Below are 26,667 nucleotides of genomic sequence, written 5' to 3'. Positions count from 1 at the left end.
ACACACACTCAGACTCAGACTCAGACATGCCCATCGCGGAAGTGATGATAGTGAACAGCTATGTTAGACATAGAAATTTTTGCTGGGATTACACCATTCAACAGCTTGCAAGGCAGATGAATTGACCACCACTAATTTTAGCCTGGTATCCACCAAGGTTCAACTCAAAGGTTCAAAACTACAAGTTACGTTATAATGTCCACTAACATCCCTCACCTTCCAAGTTGGAAGGCTGTTGTAGTGCGCATCCAAGATGTACTAGAGCTTTTAACCAGTTAGTTGTAGAACGGCAGAACGGCAGCGGTTGTTCGGTGCAATTCCGATTCCGGTCGCGGAATGAAGGGAGCAGAATCGATCCTGGCGATTCCTAAGAAAAATTGGAATGAGGTCTCATTCCGAGCGGAATGAAAATGCGCGGAGGGGCTTCGTCGCTGCTGCATACCTCCCCAACAAAACTTCAAACGCGATTATCGATATACAGAAATATTGGCGGACATCGTCCAATGTATACATGGTATACATGGTATAGGCTGGCACCGTAACCTCGGCATAGTAACTATTACTTGTTCGTGGTATTTTGACCCTTCGCTGCCTGAGAAAGTGTTCGCCCGGGATTGTTGATGAACTGGAAATATGCCCTCGCACCTCAGATCTTCATCGTCGTCGAGCAGGGCCTCTACTAGAACCACAGAAAAAGCGTAAAAATAAGAAGAGGAGCCAGTCAGTGCCGCATACTATGCCAGGTATGAAACGACTCAGCTACCAACATCAATTCGAATGCCTCTCCGAAATATCTGGACACCTGGTAACGGCTAAAAAAATTGTTAAAAAATCTAAAAAGACCAAGGCGCTGAAGGAGCTCAAGAACGCAAGCGAAGTCCTGCAGAATAGGTTGGACTGGCTAGCAGTGGCGGACCGCCATGGCCATGACACCGCCACAGCGTTCACGGAAGGGGACGGCATGGCTGGCCTCTTGGCCAGCGCAGACAAACGGAAACGTCTCCGCCTAGCCATCGAGGCCACGAAGCAGGGAAAGGATGGCTCGAAGCCAAAGAAGCCCCAGCAGCAGCCCTTTCGGGCCAGCACTCCCGCACCAGCCGGCAACTGGAGTGCCGCACCAGCCCGGGCTGCCCCAGCGCAACGGTTGCCAGCCGAGCCAGCCAGGCCCACAACCCGGCAGTCTACGGCTGTGTGCCACCACTGCGGAGAGACGGGCCACTACGTTCGGTATTGCCCGAAACTCAGTAAAAGCTAAGTTTGCATTGTAGCTCATTGTGTTCTGCATTGATCCTCAAGATTGGGTCAGATTGCCTTACACTATTTCTAACAGTTGCTACACTGCCCCCCCCCCCCCTCTCTCTTTTAGTCCAACTCCTGTACGTGCATTCGGCTGCAAGCTGCAAGCTGCAGGATGCAAGAGTTTTTTGGTTGTTTTGTTTCCCCGGCTTTTTCTCCTTCTTCTTTTTTTTTGAAGGAAGGGGTAATGTAAATATCGCAATGCAGTTGCATGTAATACCATGTATGCATGTGTAGGCATGCACATGCTTGTACCGCTTTATGTACAGCAGAAGAGAGATGATATGGCGCACTGCTGATAGAGAACTAAAAACAATCGGTTCAGCACAATGCGTGACTGAAAATATGTCTACATTCATCTTTGATTCGGTTGCATGTGGGCACATAAGAAAATACTATTGTCAGAGATCATAAGTTGGGAAATTGACTAAACAACAAAAAGCTCTTTATTGGATATGTGTGGCCATTGTGCCTAGTTCTGGATTTCCGCTTGACTGTCCCTCTTAGTACAAATACTCTTAAACTAAACTTCTTCCCTTTCGTAACAATATCTGGATACAGTACTTTCCACTATTCTCCACTGATCCTGGTCTACAAATATTTCATTCATTCTGTTATTATAATTATTTTGCTTCTGTTGTTTTCTTCCAACAGCTGCTACAATTCCTTCAGGAACCCAGCGGCCAAACACTCAGCCATTGCCAGGTCAAACTGTAGTAACTCTGCAACCAACAAATGGTGCTAATGATACCACAGCAACAGACATGCCATCATCTACTGAGGTGCAAACAAACCCGTCTGGTTGGGTAAACAACAACACCAACACCACCCAAGGTCAACATGGACACCCAGGCCAAGATGGTACAGGTAATGCTACTTTCTGTAGTCTTTCATGTAAACTTCCATTACATCATCATCTGTTTAGTCCCCAAGGTGATTTCAAGTAATGCAATGCGGATATACAGCTTGTTCAAGGATGTTCTCCTCTAGCGAACCTGCACACTCATGTCACACCCTCAGCACACACAGACACACGCGCACACACACACTCAGACTCAGACTCAGACATGCCCATCGCGGAAGTGATGATAGTGAACAGCTATGTTAGACATAGAAATTTGTGCTGGGATTACACCATTCAACAGCTTGCAAGGCAGATGAATTGACCACCACTAATTTTAGCCTGGTATCCACCAATGTTCAACTCAAAGGTTCAAAACTACAAGTTACGTTATAATGTCCACTAACATCCCCCATCTTCCAAGTTGGAAGGCTGTTGTAGTGCGCATCCAAGATGTACTAGAGCTTTTAACCAGTTAGTTGTACAACGGCAGAACGGCAGCGGTTGTTCGGTGCAATTCCGATTCCGGTCGCGGAATGAAGGGAGCAGAATCGATCCTGGCGATTCCTAAGAAAAATTGGAATGAGGTCTCATTCCGAGCGGAATGAAAATGCGCGGAGGGGCTTCGTCGCTGCTGCATACCTCCCCAACAAAACTTCAAACGCGATTATCGATATACAGAAATATTGGCGGACATCGTCCAATGTATACATGGTATACATGGTATAGGCTGGCACCGTAACCTCGGCATAGTAACTATTACTTGTTCGTGGTATTTTGACCCTTCGCTGCCTGAGAAAGTGTTCGCCCGGGATTGTTGATGAACTGGAAATATGCCCTCGCACCTCAGATCTTCATCGTCGTCGAGCAGGGCCTCTACTAGAACCACAGAAAAAGCGTAAAAATAAGAAGAGGAGCCAGTCAGTGCCGCATACTATGCCAGGTATGAAACGACTCAGCTACCAACATCAATTCGAATGCCTCTCCGAAATATCTGGACACCTGGTAACGGCTAAAAAAATTGTTAAAAAATCTAAAAAGACCAAGGCGCTGAAGGAGCTCAAGAACGCAAGCGAAGTCCTGCAGAATAGGTTGGACTGGCTAGCAGTGGCGGACCGCCATGGCCATGACACCGCCACAGCGTTCACGGAAGGGGACGGCATGGCTGGCCTCTTGGCCAGCGCAGACAAACGGAAACGTCTCCGCCTAGCCATCGAGGCCACGAAGCAGGGAAAGGATGGCTCGAAGCCAAAGAAGCCCCAGCAGCAGCCCTTTCGGGCCAGCACTCCCGCACCAGCCGGCAACTGGAGTGCCGCACCAGCCCGGGTTGCCCCAGCGCAACGGTTGCCAGCCGAGCCAGCCAGGCCCACAACCCGGCAGTCTACGGCTGTGTGCCACCACTGCGGAGAGACGGGCCACTACGTTCGGTATTGCCCGAAACTCAGTAAAAGCTAAGTTTGCATTGTAGCTCATTGTGTTCTGCATTGATCCTCAAGTTTGGGTCAGATTGCCTTACACTATTTCTAACAGTTGCTACACTGCCCCCCCCCCCCCTCTCTCTTTTAGTCCAACTCCTGTACGTGCATTCGGCTGCAAGCTGCAAGCTGCAGGATGCAAGAGTTTTTTGGTTGTTTTGTTTTCCCGGCTTTTTCTCCTTCTTCTTTTTTTTTGAAGGAAGGGGTAATGTAAATATCGCAATGCAGTTGCATGTAATACCATGTATGCATGTGTAGGCATGCACATGCTTGTACCGCTTTATGTACAGCAGAAGAGAGATGACATGGCGCACTGCTGATAGAGAACTAAAAACAATCGGTTCAGCACAATGCGTGACTGAAAATATGTCTACATTCATCTTTGATTCGGTTGCATGTGGGCACATAAGAAAATACTATTGTCAGAGATCATAAGTTGGGAAATTGACTAAACAACAAAAAGCTCTTTATTGGATATGTGTGGCCATTGTGCCTAGTTCTGGATTTCCGCTTGACTGTCCCTCTTAGTACAAATACTCTTAAACTAAACTTCTTCCCTTTCGTAACAATATCTGGATACAGTACTTTCCACTATTCTCCACTGATCCTGGTCTACAAATATTTCATTCATTCTGTTATTATAATTATTTTGCTTCTGTTGTTTTCTTCCAACAGCTGCTACAATTCCTTCAGGAACCCAGCGGCCAAACACTCAGCCATTGCCAGGTCAAACTGTAGTAACTCTGCAACCAACAAATGGTGCTAATGATACCACAGCAACAGACATGCCATCATCTACTGAGGTGCAAACAAACCCGTCTGGTTGGGTAAACAACAACACCAACACCACCCAAGGTCAACATGGACACCCAGGCCAAGATGGTACAGGTAATGCTACTTTCTGTAGTCGTTCATGTAAACTTCCATTACATCATCATCTGTTTAGTCCCCAAGGTGATTTCAAGTAATGCAATGCGGATATACAGCTTGTTCAAGGATGTTCTCCTCTAGCGAACCTGCACACTCATGTCACACCCTCAGCACACACAGACACACGCGCACACACACACTCAGACTCAGACTCAGACATGCCCATCGCGGAAGTGATGATAGTGAACAGCTATGTTAGACATAGAAATTTTTGCTGGGATTACACCATTCAACAGCTTGCAAGGCAGATGAATTGACCACCACTAATTTTAGCCTGGTATCCACCAAGGTTCAACTCAAAGGTTCAAAACTACAAGTTACGTTATAATGTCCACTAACATCCCTCACCTTCCAAGTTGGAAGGCTGTTGTAGTGCGCATCCAAGATGTACTAGAGCTTTTAACCAGTTAGTTGTAGAACGGCAGAACGGCAGCGGTTGTTCGGTGCAATTCCGATTCCGGTCGCGGAATGAAGGGAGCAGAATCGATCCTGGCGATTCCTAAGAAAAATTGGAATGAGGTCTCATTCCGAGCGGAATGAAAATGCGCGGAGGGGCTTCGTCGCTGCTGCATACCTCCCCAACAAAACTTCAAACGCGATTATCGATATACAGAAATATTGGCGGACATCGTCCAATGTATACATGGTATACATGGTATAGGCTGGCACCGTAACCTCGGCATAGTAACTATTACTTGTTCGTGGTATTTTGACCCTTCGCTGCCTGAGAAAGTGTTCGCCCGGGATTGTTGATGAACTGGAAATATGCCCTCGCACCTCAGATCTTCATCGTCGTCGAGCAGGGCCTCTACTAGAACCACAGAAAAAGCGTAAAAATAAGAAGAGGAGCCAGTCAGTGCCGCATACTATGCCAGGTATGAAACGACTCAGCTACCAACATCAATTCGAATGCCTCTCCGAAATATCTGGACACCTGGTAACGGCTAAAAAAATTGTTAAAAAATCTAAAAAGACCAAGGCGCTGAAGGAGCTCAAGAACGCAAGCGAAGTCCTGCAGAATAGGTTGGACTGGCTAGCAGTGGCGGACCGCCATGGCCATGACACCGCCACAGCGTTCACGGAAGGGGACGGCATGGCTGGCCTCTTGGCCAGCGCAGACAAACGGAAACGTCTCCGCCTAGCCATCGAGGCCACGAAGCAGGGAAAGGATGGCTCGAAGCCAAAGAAGCCCCAGCAGCAGCCCTTTCGGGCCAGCACTCCCGCACCAGCCGGCAACTGGAGTGCCGCACCAGCCCGGGCTGCCCCAGCGCAACGGTTGCCAGCCGAGCCAGCCAGGCCCACAACCCGGCAGTCTACGGCTGTGTGCCACCACTGCGGAGAGACGGGCCACTACGTTCGGTATTGCCCGAAACTCAGTAAAAGCTAAGTTTGCATTGTAGCTCATTGTGTTCTGCATTGATCCTCAAGTTTGGGTCAGATTGCCTTACACTATTTCTAACAGTTGCTACACTGCCCCCCCCCCCCCCCCTCTCTCTCTTTTAGTCCAACTCCTGTACGTGCATTCGGCTGCAAGCTGCAAGCTGCAGGATGCAAGAGTTTTTTGGTTGTTTTGTTTTCCCGGCTTTTTCTCCTTCTTCTTTTTTTTTGAAGGAAGGGGTAATGTAAATATCGCAATGCAGTTGCATGTAATACCATGTATGCATGTGTAGGCATGCACATGCTTGTACCGCTTTATGTACAGCAGAAGAGAGATGACATGGCGCACTGCTGATAGAGAACTAAAAACAATCGGTTCAGCACAATGCGTGACTGAAAATATGTCTACATTCATCTTTGATTCGGTTGCATGTGGGCACATAAGAAAATACTATTGTCAGAGATCATAAGTTGGGAAATTGACTAAACAACAAAAAGCTCTTTATTGGATATGTGTGGCCATTGTGCCTAGTTCTGGATTTCCGCTTGACTGTCCCTCTTAGTACAAATACTCTTTGTTGTGTCGGACCTCACAGACACACAAACAGTTCATAGAGTAGTGACGGACAAAAGACCATGTTGTTATGACGCATGCTCAGTATGATAGAGAAAAGAGGAGTCATCATATTATGAAGTATGACGTATACATAGCAATCCTCCCCCACAAAGCGGAGGTATATGGAGCAACACAGCAAGCAGAAATATGTACAAAGGCATGCAATCAATATTTGCTGACACTGGGACAGTGCTCATAACAGAATGCATTATAGAAAATAAATTATGCGGACAAACATGCACATGTGCCCAGAGCACTGTCTAGATTAATGTAATTGTCATGCACAGCGAATAGACTATGCAGAGACCGGTACAAGGAAATACATGCACATGCGAATAGAATGATCTCAAAAGTCCAGAATCAGTATTCACAAACCAGGCCATAATCCACATTACAAAAAGTGTTCGGTATCAGTCACGACTGGTCAGCACATGTACTGTACACTTAGCCATTACGATAACGCAACGGTTTACCAACATTTCGACGGGGCTGTGTACGCTCAGGCTGTTTCGGCAAACTATGAGGAGCCGGCGCAGCCGACAGATCGGGCGTTATAGGTGCCTGAGTAGAAGGTGCTGTTGACTGAGCCGGTGTTTCATCCGGCGGCGTAGATGTCACAGCTGGTGGTACCGACATAGGCGGAGTCGGCACAGACGATGAATCCACCACTTCAGCTGGAGGTTGCAGACTGGGAATCATTGCACCCGGGATGGAACGAGGCCGTAATTGATTCCGATGGCGTTTCCACACCACTTCGTCAACCTGAATACGGTAATTCATGGGGCTGACAATACTGAGAACGACGCCTGGTACCCACTTCGACCCATAATTGCTGAAATTCAGTGCATAGACAGCATCACCAACACTATACTCGGGAGTATTCGAGCAATTCTGTTGAAATGAACGCACTTGCTGATCCAAAGCGGCTGCAGTAGTCGGATGTAGTAGATCGTACCTTGTTCGTGGCTGACGATTCATTAGTAGAGTTGCAGGTGACTTGCCACTCACCGTAGGTGTAGTGCGATGAGTGAGTAAGAACCGGTACAAGGCAGAGGACAAATCAGTCTCTGATGTCAGGAGCTTGACTTTAGATTTGAAATGTCCCACATAGCGTTCGGCCAAACCGTTAGTGGCAGGATGCCCAGGTGCCGTTAGCGTATGCACGATGCCATTACTGGATAAGAATGACTTGAATTCTGCGCTCGTGAATTGGCTGCCATTATCTGTGACCACATGCTCCGGCAAGCCAAAAATAGCAAAATTAGAACGTAACATTGTAATTACACCCTGAGTAGTTGCAGATTTCATTGGTACGACATCAATATATTTGGAATACGAGTCCACCAATACAAGGAACATAGTACCCAGAAATGGACCCGCAAAATCCAAGTGTAGACGTTTCCATGGCCCAGCTGGCCAGGACCAAGAACCGTGGTCCTTTGCTGGCTTCTTGGCATTCTCCTGGCAAAGCCTGCATAATTTCACGGTATTCTCAATGTGACTATCCAGACCAGGCCACCATACATATTGCCTAGCCATTCTCTTCATACGCACAATTCCGGTGTGCTCTGAGTGTAAATCCTGCAATAGAAGGTGTTGTAAGGAATTCGGAATAACCACACGAGAATCCCATATCAGTACACCATTTTGTACAGTAAGCTCAAATCGCCGTGAGTAGTAAGGTTGCAATTTGGTATCAACATTAACAGGCCACCCAAATTTTACGTATTGCATAACCTGAGTAAGAGTAGGATCCTTTCTAGTTTCCGTAGCTACTGTATCTGCAGTGAGAATATTCTCCGTTTCAAAGTGTAGGATTTCCTCCGTAACACTCTCCTCAACTGATGGTACATTCATGGTTGGTTTACGTGACAAGTAATCAGCGAAAATGTTCTCTTTTCCCTTGACAAATTCAAGCCGGTAATCGTAAGCGGATAACACCAAACGCCATTTCTTTAAACGGGTTGATGTAAGCGTAGGCACTGCATTGTGTGGATCAAATAGTGAGAGCAACGGCTTATGATCCGTTCTGAGTGTGAACGATTTGCCCAATAGGTATTGTCGAAACTTATTCGCACCAAAAACCAAAGCAAGAGCCTCACGTTCGATTTGTGAGTAATTCTTTTCCGGAGCGGTAAGAACCCGGGAAGCATAGGCTACAGGACGCAAGAAACCATCCTCATCCTCTTGTAGCAACACAGCGCCCAGTCCGAAACCTGAGGCATCGACTTGTAAAACCACATTCTTGGTCATGGAGAAATGACTGAGCATTGCATCGGTACTCATAGCATTGCGTATCTGTTCAAATGCCTGTTGTTCTGTGGGACCCCAGTTCCATTTAGTATCCCGTTTTAACAGAGTATAGAGTGGTGCCATTTGCTCAGCAAAATGTGGAATAAATCGCCGTAGATAGTTAGCAGACCCAATGAAAGATTGCAATTCCGCTACGTCTTTGGGTGGTTTCGCGCTTTTCAATGCATCGATCCGTTCATCTGTAGGTTGTACACCACGCGCTGATATTTTGTGACCCAAGTAGACCACAACATCCGACATGAATTCAATTTTGCTGTGTTTCAATTTCATGCCAGCGTCCTCAAGTCGTTGTAAGACTCGCCGCAAATTCTGTGCGTGTTCCTCATCCGTCTTCCCAGTGACAAGGATGTCATCGATATACACGACGCAACCCGGAAGACCCGCTAGTAAATTTTCCATGGTTCGTTGGAAAATTGAAACTGCTGAATTTACTCCGAACGGTAATCTAGTAAATTCGTACAAACCACGGTGTGTGTTGATAGTAGTATAGACTCGGGATTCTGGTGATAGCTCTAGCTGATGGTATGCTTGGGAGAGATCCAGTTTAGTGAACCTTTCACCCCCACATAGCTTGGTAAGCATTTCGTCTAGTGTTGGCAATGGGTGGTGATCCATTTTGGAGCATTTGTTGATGGTAACGGAGTAATCACCACATACCCGGATGGAGCCATCAGGTTTTCTCACAGGTACTGTAGGAGCTGCCCAGTCTGAGTGTGTAACTTTCTGAATAACACCGTCCCGTTCGAGCTTGTCAAGAGAAGCCTCATACTGTTCCCGAATATGAAAAGGTACCGAACGAGGTTTGCAAAACCTTGGCTTCCCATCATCCACATGCAAGTGTATCTGAACGCCATTCATTTTTCCCAATGTCGAGTGATCGAATAGTGCAGGGAACTCTTTCTGAAATTGGTCAGTACCCAGGGTACGATGGACCTTCTCGGCCAACATTTGTTTCCAGGGAAGAGTGAACACGTTAAGTAAATCACGACCCAGTAAGGAGGGACCCTCAGTTGCAACAACGCGTACAGTAACAGATTCAGTTTTCCCGTTAATCGTGACAGGTACTGGAAATTCCCCAATGCATTTAATTTCGGCACCAGAAAATCCTCTGAGAATGACTGTAGATTTCTGCAATGTATTCAAATCGCCATTGCACTGTTGAAAATCTTTCTCTGTGAGTATCGTTACACCACTGCCTGTGTCGACCTCCATTTCTACAGTCACACCATTAATTTCCACAGGTACGTACAGAGGTGCATTCGATTTAGTAGTACTAGTAGCATTCACACATTCAGTATATACATGGTACATAGGAACGCTCTCACCATCATCAGAACTGATCGTCTCCTGGAGTTGATGACAATCTTGCTGGCGTTTCTTGGACAGACACACCCGCTCCAGATGGCCAGTCTTGTGGCAGTGTCGGCAGCGAGTGTCTTTGTGCTGACACGCAGTGGCCAAATGGCTGGCGGCACCACAACGATAACATGCCTTAGACTTAGTAGTGGGTGTTTTGGACTTGGACTTTGACTGAAATTTGTGCTTGTCCGACGAGTGCCTCGTCCGCAACTCGTGCACTCCGTCATCTTGGACTTGGTCCCTGGCGCTCCCACTGGCCTGTAGAGTACGAGCAAACAGACCTGCCGTCTCTTCCGTCAACGCCAGTTGAAATACGTTCTGAAATGACTTTACGTCGTCGTCCGGCTTTGACAAAATAAATTTGCGCGTGTCTAGATCGCGCAGCCCAGCCACAAACTGATCACAAAGAGCTCTGTCCAAATGATCGCCGAACTTGCACTCTACAGCACAGCGCTGGAGTTTATGAGAATAATCAGTAACACTCTCCGAGGGCCCTTGAACACATTGACGGAACTTGTGTGTCGCCGTCGTCCGTGAGGTTTTCACCTTGTAATGTACTTTCAGCTTGTCAACGATCTCGGAGTACTTGAAATCCGTCGGGTTTTTTGGCAAGCACAGGGTCTTCAACGTCGAGTAAACAGTCTTCGACAGTAGAGAAATAAGGTAAGCCGTCATGCGCTTGTCAGCTTTCACCTTATCCGCGTTTGACGCACTGGACGCCAATTGTCCAATTTCATTGGCAATGAAAAAAAAATTTAGTCTTTCCTGGTATTCCTCAAAGTCTCCGCCGTCGAACGGCTCTATCGTGGCCTTTGCCATGATGCAGAAATAGCACAGCTACAGGTAAGTAGCTAAATACACAGTAAGGTAAAACGACCAAAACAAATTCATCCCATCTTCGTCGCCATTGTTGTGTCGGACCTCACAGACACACAAACAGTTCATAGAGTAGTGACGGACAAAAGACCATGTTGTTATGACGCATGCTCAGTATGATAGAGAAAAGAGGAGTCATCATATTATGAAGTATGACGTATACATAGCACTCTTAAACTAAACTTCTTCCCTTTCGTAACAATATCTGGATACAGTACTTTCCACTATTCTCCACTGATCCTGGTCTACAAATATTTCATTCATTCTGTTATTATAATTATTTTGCTTCTGTTGTTTTCTTCCAACAGCTGCTACAATTCCTTCAGGAACCCAGCGGCCAAACACTCAGCCATTGCCAGGTCAAACTGTAGTAACTCTGCAACCAACAAATGGTGCTAATGATACCACAGCAACAGACATGCCATCATCTACTGAGGTGCAAACAAACCCGTCTGGTTGGGTAAACAACAACACCAACACCACCCAAGGTCAACATGGACACCCAGGCCAAGATGGTACAGGTAATGCTACTTTCTGTAGTCGTTCATGTAAACTTCCATTACATCATCATCTGTTTAGTCCCCAAGGTGATTTCAAGTAATGCAATGCGGATATACAGCTTGTTCAAGGATGTTCTCCTCTAGCGAACCTGCACACTCATGTCACACCCTCAGCACACACAGACACACGCGCACACACACACTCAGACTCAGACTCAGACATGCCCATCGCGGAAGTGATGATAGTGAACAGCTATGTTAGACATAGAAATTTGTGCTGGGATTACACCATTCAACAGCTTGCAAGGCAGATGAATTGACCACCACTAATTTTAGCCTGGTATCCACCAAGGTTCAACTCAAAGGTTCAAAACTACAAGTTACGTTATAATGTCCACTAACATCCCTCACCTTCCAAGTTGGAAGGCTGTTGTAGTGCGCATCCAAGATGTACTAGAGCTTTTAACCAGTTAGTTGTAGAACGGCAGAACGGCAGCGGTTGTTCGGTGCAATTCCGATTCCGGTCGCGGAATGAAGGGAGCAGAATCGATCCTGGCGATTCCTAAGAAAAATTGGAATGAGGTCTCATTCCGAGCGGAATGAAAATGCGCGGAGGGGCTTCGTCGCTGCTGCATACCTCCCCAACAAAACTTCAAACGCGATTATCGATATACAGAAATATTGGCGGACATCGTCCAATGTATACATGGTATACATGGTATAGGCTGGCACCGTAACCTCGGCATAGTAACTATTACTTGTTCGTGGTATTTTGACCCTTCGCTGCCTGAGAAAGTGTTCGCCCGGGATTGTTGATGAACTGGAAATATGCCCTCGCACCTCAGATCTTCATCGTCGTCGAGCAGGGCCTCTACTAGAACCACAGAAAAAGCGTAAAAATAAGAAGAGGAGCCAGTCAGTGCCGCATACTATGCCAGGTATGAAACGACTCAGCTACCAACATCAATTCGAATGCCTCTCCGAAATATCTGGACACCTGGTAACGGCTAAAAAAATTGTTAAAAAATCTAAAAAGACCAAGGCGCTGAAGGAGCTCAAGAACGCAAGCGAAGTCCTGCAGAATAGGTTGGACTGGCTAGCAGTGGCGGACCGCCATGGCCATGACACCGCCACAGCGTTCACGGAAGGGGACGGCATGGCTGGCCTCTTGGCCAGCGCAGACAAACGGAAACGTCTCCGCCTAGCCATCGAGGCCACGAAGCAGGGAAAGGATGGCTCGAAGCCAAAGAAGCCCCAGCAGCAGCCCTTTCGGGCCAGCACTCCCGCACCAGCCGGCAACTGGAGTGCCGCACCAGCCCGGGCTGCCCCAGCGCAACGGTTGCCAGCCGAGCCAGCCAGGCCCACAACCCGGCAGTCTACGGCTGTGTGCCACCACTGCGGAGAGACGGGCCACTACGTTCGGTATTGCCCGAAACTCAGTAAAAGCTAAGTTTGCATTGTAGCTCATTGTGTTCTGCATTGATCCTCAAGTTTGGGTCAGATTGCCTTACACTATTTCTAACAGTTGCTACACTGCCCCCCCCCCCCCTCTCTCTTTTAGTCCAACTCCTGTACGTGCATTCGGCTGCAAGCTGCAAGCTGCAGGATGCAAGAGTTTTTTGGTTGTTTTGTTTTCCCGGCTTTTTCTCCTTCTTCTTTTTTTTTGAAGGAAGGGGTAATGTAAATATCGCAATGCAGTTGCATGTAATACCATGTATGCATGTGTAGGCATGCACATGCTTGTACCGCTTTATGTACAGCAGAAGAGAGATGACATGGCGCACTGCTGATAGAGAACTAAAAACAATCGGTTCAGCACAATGCGTGACTGAAAATATGTCTACATTCATCTTTGATTCGGTTGCATGTGGGCACATAAGAAAATACTATTGTCAGAGATCATAAGTTGGGAAATTGACTAAACAACAAAAAGCTCTTTATTGGATATGTGTGGCCATTGTGCCTAGTTCTGGATTTCCGCTTGACTGTCCCTCTTAGTACAAATACTCTTAAACTAAACTTCTTCCCTTTCGTAACAATATCTGGATACAGTACTTTCCACTATTCTCCACTGATCCTGGTCTACAAATATTTCATTCATTCTGTTATTATAATTATTTTGCTTCTGTTGTTTTCTTCCAACAGCTGCTACAATTCCTTCAGGAACCCAGCGGCCAAACACTCAGCCATTGCCAGGTCAAACTGTAGTAACTCTGCAACCAACAAATGGTGCTAATGATACCACAGCAACAGACATGCCATCATCTACTGAGGTGCAAACAAACCCGTCTGGTTGGGTAAACAACAACACCAACACCACCCAAGGTCAACATGGACACCCAGGCCAAGATGGTACAGGTAATGCTACTTTCTGTAGTCGTTCATGTAAACTTCCATTACATCATCATCTGTTTAGTCCCCAAGGTGATTTCAAGTAATGCAATGCGGATATACAGCTTGTTCAAGGATGTTCTCCTCTAGCGAACCTGCACACTCATGTCACACCCTCAGCACACACAGACACACGCGCACACACACACTCAGACTCAGACTCAGACATGCCCATCGCGGAAGTGATGATAGTGAACAGCTATGTTAGACATAGAAATTTGTGCTGGGATTACACCATTCAACAGCTTGCAAGGCAGATGAATTGACCACCACTAATTTTAGCCTGGTATCCACCAAGGTTCAACTCAAAGGTTCAAAACTACAAGTTACGTTATAATGTCCACTAACATCCCTCACCTTCCAAGTTGGAAGGCTGTTGTAGTGCGCATCCAAGATGTACTAGAGCTTTTAACCAGTTAGTTGTAGAACGGCAGAACGGCAGCGGTTGTTCGGTGCAATTCCGATTCCGGTCGCGGAATGAAGGGAGCAGAATCGATCCTGGCGATTCCTAAGAAAAATTGGAATGAGGTCTCATTCCGAGCGGAATGAAAATGCGCGGAGGGGCTTCGTCGCTGCTGCATACCTCCCCAACAAAACTTCAAACGCGATTATCGATATACAGAAATATTGGCGGACATCGTCCAATGTATACATGGTATACATGGTATAGGCTGGCACCGTAACCTCGGCATAGTAACTATTACTTGTTCGTGGTATTTTGACCCTTCGCTGCCTGAGAAAGTGTTCGCCCGGGATTGTTGATGAACTGGAAATATGCCCTCGCACCTCAGATCTTCATCGTCGTCGAGCAGGGCCTCTCCTAGAACCACAGAAAAAGCGTAAAAATAAGAAGAGGAGCCAGTCAGTGCCGCATACTATGCCAGGTATGAAACGACTCAGCTACCAACATCAATTCGAATGCCTCTCCGAAATATCTGGACACCTGGTAACGGCTAAAAAAATTGTTAAAAAATCTAAAAAGACCAAGGCGCTGAAGGAGCTCAAGAACGCAAGCGAAGTCCTGCAGAATAGGTTGGACTGGCTAGCAGTGGCGGACCGCCATGGCCATGACACCGCCACAGCGTTCACGGAAGGGGACGGCATGGCTGGCCTCTTGGCCAGCGCAGACAAACGGAAACGTCTCCGCCTAGCCATCGAGGCCACGAAGCAGGGAAAGGATGGCTCGAAGCCAAAGAAGCCCCAGCAGCAGCCCTTTCGGGCCAGCACTCCCGCACCAGCCGGCAACTGGAGTGCCGCACCAGCCCGGGCTGCCCCAGCGCAACGGTTGCCAGCCGAGCCAGCCAGGCCCACAACCCGGCAGTCTACGGCTGTGTGCCACCACTGCGGAGAGACGGGCCACTACGTTCGGTATTGCCCGAAACTCAGTAAAAGCTAAGTTTGCATTGTAGCTCATTGTGTTCTGCATTGATCCTCAAGTTTGGGTCAGATTGCCTTACACTATTTCTAACAGTTGCTACACTGCCCCCCCCCCCCCCCCTCTCTCTTTTAGTCCAACTCCTGTACGTGCATTCGGCTGCAAGCTGCAAGCTGCAGGATGCAAGAGTTTTTTGGTTGTTTTGTTTTCCCGGCTTTTTCTCCTTCTTCTTTTTTTTTGAAGGAAGGGGTAATGTAAATATCGCAATGCAGTTGCATGTAATACCATGTATGCATGTGTAGGCATGCACATGCTTGTACCGCTTTATGTACAGCAGAAGAGAGATGACATGGCGCACTGCTGATAGAGAACTAAAAACAATCGGTTCAGCACAATGCGTGACTGAAAATATGTCTACATTCATCTTTGATTCGGTTGCATGTGGGCACATAAGAAAATACTATTGTCAGAGATCATAAGTTGGGAAATTGACTAAACAACAAAAAGCTCTTTATTGGATATGTGTGGCCATTGTGCCTAGTTCTGGATTTCCGCTTGACTGTCCCTCTTAGTACAAATACTCTTAAACTAAACTTCTTCCCTTTCGTAACAATATCTGGATACAGTACTTTCCACTATTCTCCACTGATCCTGGTCTACAAATATTTCATTCATTCTGTTATTATAATTATTTTGCTTCTGTTGTTTTCTTCCAACAGCTGCTACAATTCCTTCAGGAACCCAGCGGCCAAACACTCAGCCATTGCCAGGTCAAACTGTAGTAACTCTGCAACCAACAAATGGTGCTAATGATACCACAGCAACAGACATGCCATCATCTACTGAGGTGCAAACAAACCCGTCTGGTTGGGTAAACAACAACACCAACACCACCCAAGGTCAACATGGACACCCAGGCCAAGATGGTACAGGTAATGCTACTTTCTGTAGTCGTTCATGTAAACTTCCATTACATCATCATCTGTTTAGTCCCCAAGGTGATTTCAAGTAATGCAATGCGGATATACAGCTTGTTCAAGGATGTTCTCCTCTAGCGAACCTGCACACTCATGTCACACCCTCAGCACACACAGACACACGCGCACACACACACTCAGACTCAGACTCAGACATGCCCATCGCGGAAGTGATGATAGTGAACAGCTATGTTAGACATAGAAATTTTTGCTGGGATTACACCATTCAACAGCTTGCAAGGCAGATGAATTGACCACCACTAATTTTAGCCTGGTATCCACCAAGGTTCAACTCAAAGGTTCAAAACTACAAGTTACGTTATAATGTCCACTAACATCCCTCACCTTCCAAGTTGGAAGGCTGTTGTAGTGCGCATCCAAGATGTACTAGAGCTTTTAACCAGTTAGTTGTAGAACGGCAGAACGGCAGCGGTTGTTCGGTGCAATTCCGATTCCGGTCGCGGAATGAAGGGAGCAGAATCGATCCTGGCGATTCCTAAGAAAAATTGGAATGAGGTCTCATTCCGAGCGGAATGAAAATGCGCGGAGGGGCTTCGTCGCTGCTGCATACCTCCCCAACAAAACTTCAAACGCGATTATCGATATACAGAAATATTGGCGGACATCGTCCAATGTATACATGGTATACATGGTATAGGCTGGCACCGTAACCTCGGCATAGTAACTATTACTTGTTCGTGGTATTTTGACCCTTCGCTGCCTGAGAAAGTGTTCGCCCGGGATTGTTGATGAACTGGAAATATGCCCTCGCACCTCAGATCTTCATCGTCGTCGAGCAGGGCCTCTACTAGAACCACAGAAAAAGCGTAAAAATAAGAAGAGGAGCCAGTCAGTGCCGCATACTATGCCAGGTATGAAACGACTCAGCTACCAACATCAATTCGAATGCCTCTCCGAAATATCTGGACACCTGGTAACGGCTAAAAAAATTGTTAAAAAATCTAAAAAGACCAAGGCGCTGAAGGAGCTCAAGAACGCAAGCGAAGTCCTGCAGAATAGGTTGGACTGGCTAGCAGTGGCGGACCGCCATGGCCATGACACCGCCACAGCGTTCACGGAAGGGGACGGCATGGCTGGCCTCTTGGCCAGCGCAGACAAACGGAAACGTCTCCGCCTAGCCATCGAGGCCACGAAGCAGGGAAAGGATGGCTCGAAGCCAAAGAAGCCCCAGCAGCAGCCCTTTCGGGCCAGCACTCCCGCACCAGCCGGCAACTGGAGTGCCGCACCAGCCCGGGCTGCCCCAGCGCAACGGTTGCCAGCCGAGCCAGCCAGGCCCACAACCCGGCAGTCTACGGCTGTGTGCCACCACTGCGGAGAGACGGGCCACTACGTTCGGTATTGCCCGAAACTCAGTAAAAGCTAAGTTTGCATTGTAGCTCATTGTGTTCTGCATTGATCCTCAAGATTGGGTCAGATTGCCTTACACTATTTCTAACAGTTGCTACACTGCCCCCCCCCCCCCTCTCTCTTTTAGTCCAACTCCTGTACGTGCATTCGGCTGCAAGCTGCAAGCTGCAGGATGCAAGAGTTTTTTGGTTGTTTTGTTTCCCCGGCTTTTTCTCCTTCTTCTTTTTTTTTGAAGGAAGGGGTAATGTAAATATCGCAATGCAGTTGCATGTAATACCATGTATGCATGTGTAGGCATGCACATGCTTGTACCGCTTTATGTACAGCAGAAGAGAGATGACATGGCGCACTGCTGATAGAGAACTAAAAACAATCGGTTCAGCACAATGCGTGACTGAAAATATGTCTACATTCATCTTTGATTCGGTTGCATGTGGGCACATAAGAAAATACTATTGTCAGAGATCATAAGTTGGGAAATTGACTAAACAACAAAAAGCTCTTTATTGGATATGTGTGGCCATTGTGCCTAGTTCTGGATTTCCGCTTGACTGTCCCTCTTAGTACAAATACTCTTAAACTAAACTTCTTCCCTTTCGTAACAATATCTGGATACAGTACTTTCCACTATTCTCCACTGATCCTGGTCTACAAATATTTCATTCATTCTGTTATTATAATTATTTTGCTTCTGTTGTTTTCTTCCAACAGCTGCTACAATTCCTTCAGGAACCCAGCGGCCAAACACTCAGCCATTGCCAGGTCAAACTGTAGTAACTCTGCAACCAACAAATGGTGCTAATGATACCACAGCAACAGACATGCCATCATCTACTGAGGTGCAAACAAACCCGTCTGGTTGGGTAAACAACAACACCAACACCACCCAAGGTCAACATGGACACCCAGGCCAAGATGGTACAGGTAATGCTACTTTCTGTAGTCTTTCATGTAAACTTCCATTACATCATCATCTGTTTAGTCCCCAAGGTGATTTCAAGTAATGCAATGCGGATATACAGCTTGTTCAAGGATGTTCTCCTCTAGCGAACCTGCACACTCATGTCACACCCTCAGCACACACAGACACACGCGCACACACACACTCAGACTCAGACTCAGACATGCCCATCGCGGAAGTGATGATAGTGAACAGCTATGTTAGACATAGAAATTTGTGCTGGGATTACACCATTCAACAGCTTGCAAGGCAGATGAATTGACCACCACTAATTTTAGCCTGGTATCCACCAATGTTCAACTCAAAGGTTCAAAACTACAAGTTACGTTATAATGTCCACTAACATCCCCCACCTTCCAAGTTGGAAGGCTGTTGTAGTGCGCATCCAAGATGTACTAGAGCTTTTAACCAGTTAGTTGTAGAACGGCAGAACGGCAGCGGTTGTTCGGTGCAATTCCGATTCCGGTCGCGGAATGAAGGGAGCAGAATCGATCCTGGCGATTCCTAAGAAAAATTGGAATGAGGTCTCATTCCGAGCGGAATGAAAATGCGCGGAGGGGCTTCGTCGCTGCTGCATACCTCCCCAACAAAACTTCAAACGCGATTATCGATATACAGAAATATTGGCGGACATCGTCCAATGTATACATGGTATACATGGTATAGGCTGGCACCGTAACCTCGGCATAGTAACTATTACTTGTTCGTGGTATTTTGACCCTTCGCTGCCTGAGAAAGTGTTCGCCCGGGATTGTTGATGAACTGGAAATATGCCCTCGCACCTCAGATCTTCATCGTCGTCGAGCAGGGCCTCTACTAGAACCACAGAAAAAGCGTAAAAATAAGAAGAGGAGCCAGTCAGTGCCGCATACTATGCCAGGTATGAAACGACTCAGCTACCAACATCAATTCGAATGCCTCTCCGAAATATCTGGACACCTGGTAACGGCTAAAAAAATTGTTAAAAAATCTAAAAAGACCAAGGCGCTGAAGGAGCTCAAGAACGCAAGCGAAGTCCTGCAGAATAGGTTGGACTGGCTAGCAGTGGCGGACCGCCATGGCCATGACACCGCCACAGCGTTCACGGAAGGGGACGGCATGGCTGGCCTCTTGGCCAGCGCAGACAAACGGAAACGTCTCCGCCTAGCCATCGAGGCCACGAAGCAGGGAAAGGATGGCTCGAAGCCAAAGAAGCCCCAGCAGCAGCCCTTTCGGGCCAGCACTCCCGCACCAGCCGGCAACTGGAGTGCCGCACCAGCCCGGGTTGCCCCAGCGCAACGGTTGCCAGCCGAGCCAGCCAGGCCCACAACCCGGCAGTCTACGGCTGTGTGCCACCACTGCGGAGAGACGGGCCACTACGTTCGGTATTGCCCGAAACTCAGTAAAAGCTAAGTTTGCATTGTAGCTCATTGTGTTCTGCATTGATCCTCAAGTTTGGGTCAGATTGCCTTACACTATTTCTAACAGTTGCTACACTGCCCCCCCCCCCCTCTCTCTTTTAGTCCAACTCCTGTACGTGCATTCGGCTGCAAGCTGCAAGCTGCAGGATGCAAGAGTTTTTTGGTTGTTTTGTTTTCCCGGCTTTTTCTCCTTCTTCTTTTTTTTTGAAGGAAGGGGTAATGTAAATATCGCAATGCAGTTGCATGTAATACCATGTATGCATGTGTAGGCATGCACATGCTTGTACCGCTTTATGTACAGCAGAAGAGAGATGACATGGCGCACTGCTGATAGAGAACTAAAAACAATCGGTTCAGCACAATGCGTGACTGAAAATATGTCTACATTCATCTTTGATTCGGTTGCATGTGGGCACATAAGAAAATACTATTGTCAGAGATCATAAGTTGGGAAATTGACTAAACAACAAAAAGCTCTTTATTGGATATGTGTGGCCATTGTGCCTAGTTCTGGATTTCCGCTTGACTGTCCCTCTTAGTACAAATACTCTTAAACTAAACTTCTTCCCTTTCGTAACAATATCTGGATACAGTACTTTCCACTATTCTCCACTGATCCTGGTCTACAAATATTTCATTCATTCTGTTATTATAATTATTTTGCTTCTGTTGTTTTCTTCCAACAGCTGCTACAATTCCTTCAGGAACCCAGCGGCCAAACACTCAGCCATTGCCAGGTCAAACTGTAGTAACTCTGCAACCAACAAATGGTGCTAATGATACCACAGCAACAGACATGCCATCATCTACTGAGGTGCAAACAAACCCGTCTGGTTGGGTAAACAACAACACCAACACCACCCAAGGTCAACATGGACACCCAGGCCAAGATGGTACAGGTAATGCTACTTTCTGTAGTCGTTCATGTAAACTTCCATTACATCATCATCTGTTTAGTCCCCAAGGTGATTTCAAGTAATGCAATGCGGATATACAGCTTGTTCAAGGATGTTCTCCTCTAGCGAACCTGCACACTCATGTCACACCCTCAGCACACACAGACACACGCACACACACACACACTCAGACTCAGACTCAGACATGCCCATCGCGGAAGTGATGATAGTGAACAGCTATGTTAGACATAGAAATTTGTGCTGGGATTACACCATTCAACAGCTTGCAAGGCAGATGAATTGACCACCACTAATTTTAGCCTGGTATCCACCAAGGTTCAACTCAAAGGTTCAAAACTACAAGTTACGTTATAATGTCCACTAACATCCCTCACCTTCCAAGTTGGAAGGCTGTTGTAGTGCGCATCCAAGATGTACTAGAGCTTTTAACCAGTTAGTTGTAGAACGGCAGAACGGCAGCGGTTGTTCGGTGCAATTCCGATTCCGGTCGCGGAATGAAGGGAGCAGAATCGATCCTGGCGATTCCTAAGAAAAATTGGAATGAGGTCTCATTCCGAGCGGAATGAAAATGCGCGGAGGGGCTTCGTCGCTGCTGCATACCTCCCCAACAAAACTTCAAACGCGATTATCGATATACAGAAATATTGGCGGACATCGTCCAATGTATACATGGTATACATGGTATAGGCTGGCACCGTAACCTCGGCATAGTAACTATTACTTGTTCGTGGTATTTTGACCCTTCGCTGCCTGAGAAAGTGTTCGCCCGGGATTGTTGATGAACTGGAAATATGCCCTCGCACCTCAGATCTTCATCGTCGTCGAGCAGGGCCTCTACTAGAACCACAGAAAAAGCGTAAAAATAAGAAGAGGAGCCAGTCAGTGCCGCATACTATGCCAGGTATGAAACGACTCAGCTACCAACATCAATTCGAATGCCTCTCCGAAATATCTGGACACCTGGTAACGGCTAAAAAAATTGTTAAAAAATCTAAAAAGACCAAGGCGCTGAAGGAGCTCAAGAACGCAAGCGAAGTCCTGCAGAATAGGTTGGACTGGCTAGCAGTGGCGGACCGCCATGGCCATGACACCGCCACAGCGTTCACGGAAGGGGACGGCATGGCTGGCCTCTTGGCCAGCGCAGACAAACGGAAACGTCTCCGCCTAGCCATCGAGGCCACGAAGCAGGGAAAGGATGGCTCGAAGCCAAAGAAGCCCCAGCAGCAGCCCTTTCGGGCCAGCACTCCCGCACCAGCCGGCAACTGGAGTGCCGCACCAGCCCGGGCTGCCCCAGCGCAACGGTTGCCAGCCGAGCCAGCCAGGCCCACAACCCGGCAGTCTACGGCTGTGTGCCACCACTGCGGAGAGACGGGCCACTACGTTCGGTATTGCCCGAAACTCAGTAAAAGCTAAGTTTGCATTGTAGCTCATTGTGTTCTGCATTGATCCTCAAGTTTGGGTCAGATTGCCTTACACTATTTCTAACAGTTGCTACACTGCCCCCCCCCCCCCTCTCTCTTTTAGTCCAACTCCTGTACGTGCATTCGGCTGCAAGCTGCAAGCTGCAGGATGCAAGAGTTTTTTGGTTGTTTTGTTTTCCCGGCTTTTTCTCCTTCTTCTTTTTTTTTGAAGGAAGGGGTAATGTAAATATCGCAATGCAGTTGCATGTAATACCATGTATGCATGTGTAGGCATGCACATGCTTGTACCGCTTTATGTACAGCAGAAGAGAGATGATATGGCGCACTGCTGATAGAGAACTAAAAACAATCGGTTCAGCACAATGCGTGACTGAAAATATGTCTACATTCATCTTTGATTCGGTTGCATGTGGGCACATAAGAAAATACTATTGTCAGAGATCATAAGTTGGGAAATTGACTAAACAACAAAAAGCTCTTTATTGGATATGTGTGGCCATTGTGCCTAGTTCTGGATTTCCGCTTGACTGTCCCTCTTAGTACAAATACTCTTAAACTAAACTTCTTCCCTTTCGTAACAATATCTGGATACAGTACTTTCCACTATTCTCCACTGATCCTGGTCTACAAATATTTCATTCATTCTGTTATTATAATTATTTTGCTTCTGTTGTTTTCTTCCAACAGCTGCTACAATTCCTTCAGGAACCCAGCGGCCAAACACTCAGCCATTGCCAGGTCAAACTGTAGTAACTCTGCAACCAACAAATGGTGCTAATGATACCACAGCAACAGACATGCCATCATCTACTGAGGTGCAAACAAACCCGTCTGGTTGGGTAAACAACAACACCAACACCACCCAAGGTCAACATGGACACCCAGGCCAAGATGGTACAGGTAATGCTACTTTCTGTAGTCGTTCATGTAAACTTCCATTACATCATCATCTGTTTAGTCCCCAAGGTGATTTCAAGTAATGCAATGCGGATATACAGCTTGTTCAAGGATGTTCTCCTCTAGCGAACCTGCACACTCATGTCACACCCTCAGCACACACAGACACACGCGCACACACACACTCAGACTCAGACTCAGACATGCCCATCGCGGAAGTGATGATAGTGAACAGCTATGTTAGACATAGAAATTTGTGCTGGGATTACACCATTCAACAGCTTGCAAGGCAGATGAATTGACCACCACTAATTTTAGCCTGGTATCCACCAAGGTTCAACTCAAAGGTTCAAAACTACAAGTTACGTTATAATGTCCACTAACATCCCTCACCTTCCAAGTTGGAAGGCTGTTGTAGTGCGCATCCAAGATGTACTGGAACTTTTAACCAGTTAGTTGTAGAACGGCAGAACGACAGCGGTTGTTCGGTGCAATTCCGATTCCGGTCGCGGAATGAAGGGAGCAGAATCGATCCTGGCGATTCCTAAGAAAAATTGGAATGAGGTCTCATTCCGAGCGGAATGAAAATGCGCGGAGGGGCTTCGTCGATGCTGCATACCTCCCCAACAAAACTTCAAACGCGATTATCGATATACAGAAATATTGGCGGACATCGTCCAATGTATACATGGTATACATGGTATAGGCTGGCACCGTAACCTCGGCATAGTAACTATTACTTGTTCGTGGTATTTTGACCCTTCGCTGCCTGAGAAAGTGTTCGCCCGGGATTGTTGATGAACTGGAAATATGCCCTCGCACCTCAGATCTTCATCGTCGTCGAGCAGGGCCTCTACTAGAACCACAGAAAAAGCGTAAAAATAAGAAGAGGAGCCAGTCAGTGCCGCATACTATGCCAGGTATGAAACGACTCAGCTACCAACATCAATTCGAATGCCTCTCCGAAATATCTGGACACCTGGTAACGGCTAAAAAAATTGTTAAAAAATCTAAAAAGACCAAGGCGCTGAAGGAGCTCAAGAACGCAAGCGAAGTCCTGCAGAATAGGTTGGACTGGCTAGCAGTGGCGGACCGCCATGGCCATGACACCGCCACAGCGTTCACGGAAGGGGACGGCATGGCTGGCCTCTTGGCCAGCGCAGACAAACGGAAACGTCTCCGCCTAGCCATCGAGGCCACGAAGCAGGGAAAGGATGGCTCGAAGCCAAAGAAGCCCCAGCAGCAGCCCTTTCGGGCCAGCACTCCCGCACCAGCCGGCAACTGGAGTGCCGCACCAGCCCGGGCTGCCCCAGCGCAACGGTTGCCAGCCGAGCCAGCCAGGCCCACAACCCGGCAGTCTACGGCTGTGTGCCACCACTGCGGAGAGACGGGCCACTACGTTCGGTATTGCCCGAAACTCAGTAAAAGCTAAGTTTGCTTGTGTTGGTGTTGGTGTTGGTGTTGTTAATGGTGGTGACGATGATGTTGATGAGGATGATGGTGATCAGTGTTTGGAAGAAATGTGTTCAGAGTACATGGTTGCCCAGCTTGTGTGTGAGGAAGATATGGGAGGGGAAGGGCTGAATGACGTAATAGTGGGTGGTCTAGCGCAACACGTATCATTTTGGGAACGCATTGTTGCATCAGGAATGATTTTAGCAGTTATCAGAAATGGGTATGTGCTTCCATTTTCATCCCGTCCCTCCACCAAGATTTTACCAAACCATGAAAGTGCAATCCAACATGCAGGCTTTGTAGAAACAGAAGTGGTAAATATGCTACGTCTAGGTTGCGTAAGGGAAGCAAAGGAGCCAGTGGTATGTAGCCCCTTGGGCGTAGTGGACAACGGCAAAAAACTAAGATTGATCGTTGACCTTAGGTATGATAACAAGCACCTTGCATCTTTTAAGTTTAAGCTAGAAGATATCCGAACAGTGCTTGATGTGTACAGGAAGGGAGACTATGTAGTGACTTTTGACTTGAAAAGCGGTTATCACCACATTGAAATTGCGGAAGAGTACCGGAAGTATCTTGGCTTCCGATGTAAAGTGGACGGTAGAGTCTCTACATTTGAGTTTTGCGTGTTGCCATTTGGCCTTTCCACGGCGCCCTTTATTTTCACAAAGTTGACAAAGCCCTGGCTTGCGCATTGGAGACGGCAGGGTATCCGTTGTCAGTTGTACATGGACGATGGCACGGGGGGGGGGCATGAGTCATACCAAGGTGCATTGAAAGTGGCAGCCACAATGAAAGCTGACTTAATTCAAGCAGGTTTCACTCCTCACCCAACCAAATGCTGTTGGATACCCTCTCGTAAAGTCGAGGTGCTTGGCTTCGAGCTTGATTTTGAGCACGGAGAGATAACGGCTTCAAACAGGCGGGTACAGCTATTTCAAAAGAGGGTAGCAGAATTGCAGCGCAAAAGACCAGTTTCAGCACGAGCTGTAGCGAGCCTTGCTGGGACTTTGCTCTCTATGTCTGTAGCACTAGGGCCAATCTGCAGGCTCCGCACTAGAGGAATGTACCGGTTTATCGAAAGCAGAAGCACATGGAATGCATTGAAGTTTTTGCCAAGCGATGTTGCAGAAGAAATCCGATTTTGGGCAAACACATTTGCCAAGCTGCATGGCCAGCCGATGTGGAAATCCGAGCCAGTAAAGGCAGTACTGACCTGGTCCGACGCCAGTGATAGTGGATGGGGCGGTTTTACCCTGTAAAAAGGTTTTGAAGTTGCTCGAGGGAATTGGCCCCCTGAAGTTTGCGAACGAAACATGAGCTCCACGTGGCGGGAACTGAAGGGCACCGAATTGGTCCTTGAGTCCCTGGCTCTGGCTGTTGAAGGCTGTACTTGCATTCATCGCACTGATAACCAAGCAGCAGGTTATATTCTGATGAATGGAAGTAGGCATGCGCATTTGCAGGAAATAGCATTGTCAATCCATAGGATTTGCCAGCAGTATGGTATTCAGCTAGTTGCAGAATGGGTGCCGCGTGAAGAAAATGAACTTGCGGATTATTATTCAAAAATCGTTGACGCCGATGATTGGAGTGTTAATCCTGTTGTTTTTGAGTGGTTGGATGAAGAGTGGGGCCCACATACCCTAGACTGTTTTGCTAGTGTGAGCACAAGGAAAACTGATCGATATTGTTCACGATGGTGGAACCCAGGCTGTGTTGCGGTAGATGCATTCATGTTTCCATGGGAGGGAGAGAATGTTTGGCTTACCCCACCTCTGTACCTGATTGGCAAAGTTATCAAAATGGTAGAGTTCTATGAGTGTCATGCCACTCTAATCGTACCTAAGTGGGTGTCTGCTGCATGGTGGCCATTGCTATTCCGGGGCACTTCTTGGTACTCAATTGGCTCAATTGGCTGT

The 26,667-nt window shown here is 47.3% G+C and overlaps 1 protein-coding gene across 2 annotated transcripts in view; it reads left to right on the top strand.

Moving 5' to 3' along the window:
- Positions 1 to 26,667, top strand: part of LOC135811298 (uncharacterized) — a 208,780-nt gene that overhangs the window by 147,801 nt on the left and 34,312 nt on the right. For both annotated transcript variants that reach the window (XM_065324515.1, XM_065324514.1), the window contains 8 exons: positions 1,951 to 2,163; positions 4,288 to 4,500; positions 11,392 to 11,604; positions 13,729 to 13,941; positions 16,069 to 16,281; positions 18,406 to 18,618; positions 20,742 to 20,954; positions 23,081 to 23,293. In XM_065324515.1, the coding sequence (XP_065180587.1) occupies positions 1,951 to 2,163; positions 4,288 to 4,500; positions 11,392 to 11,604; positions 13,729 to 13,941; positions 16,069 to 16,281; positions 18,406 to 18,618; positions 20,742 to 20,954; positions 23,081 to 23,293 (1,704 nt within the window). The remainder of the gene's footprint in view (positions 1 to 1,950; positions 2,164 to 4,287; positions 4,501 to 11,391; positions 11,605 to 13,728; positions 13,942 to 16,068; positions 16,282 to 18,405; positions 18,619 to 20,741; positions 20,955 to 23,080; positions 23,294 to 26,667) is intronic.

Source organism: Sycon ciliatum, chromosome 3 (assembly GCF_964019385.1).
Source record: "Sycon ciliatum chromosome 3, ocSycCili1.1, whole genome shotgun sequence".
Lineage (NCBI taxonomy): Eukaryota > Metazoa > Porifera > Calcarea > Leucosolenida > Sycettidae > Sycon > Sycon ciliatum.
The sequence above is the reverse complement of the archived record's forward strand: the minus strand, read 5'-3'. Positions and strand labels throughout refer to the sequence as shown.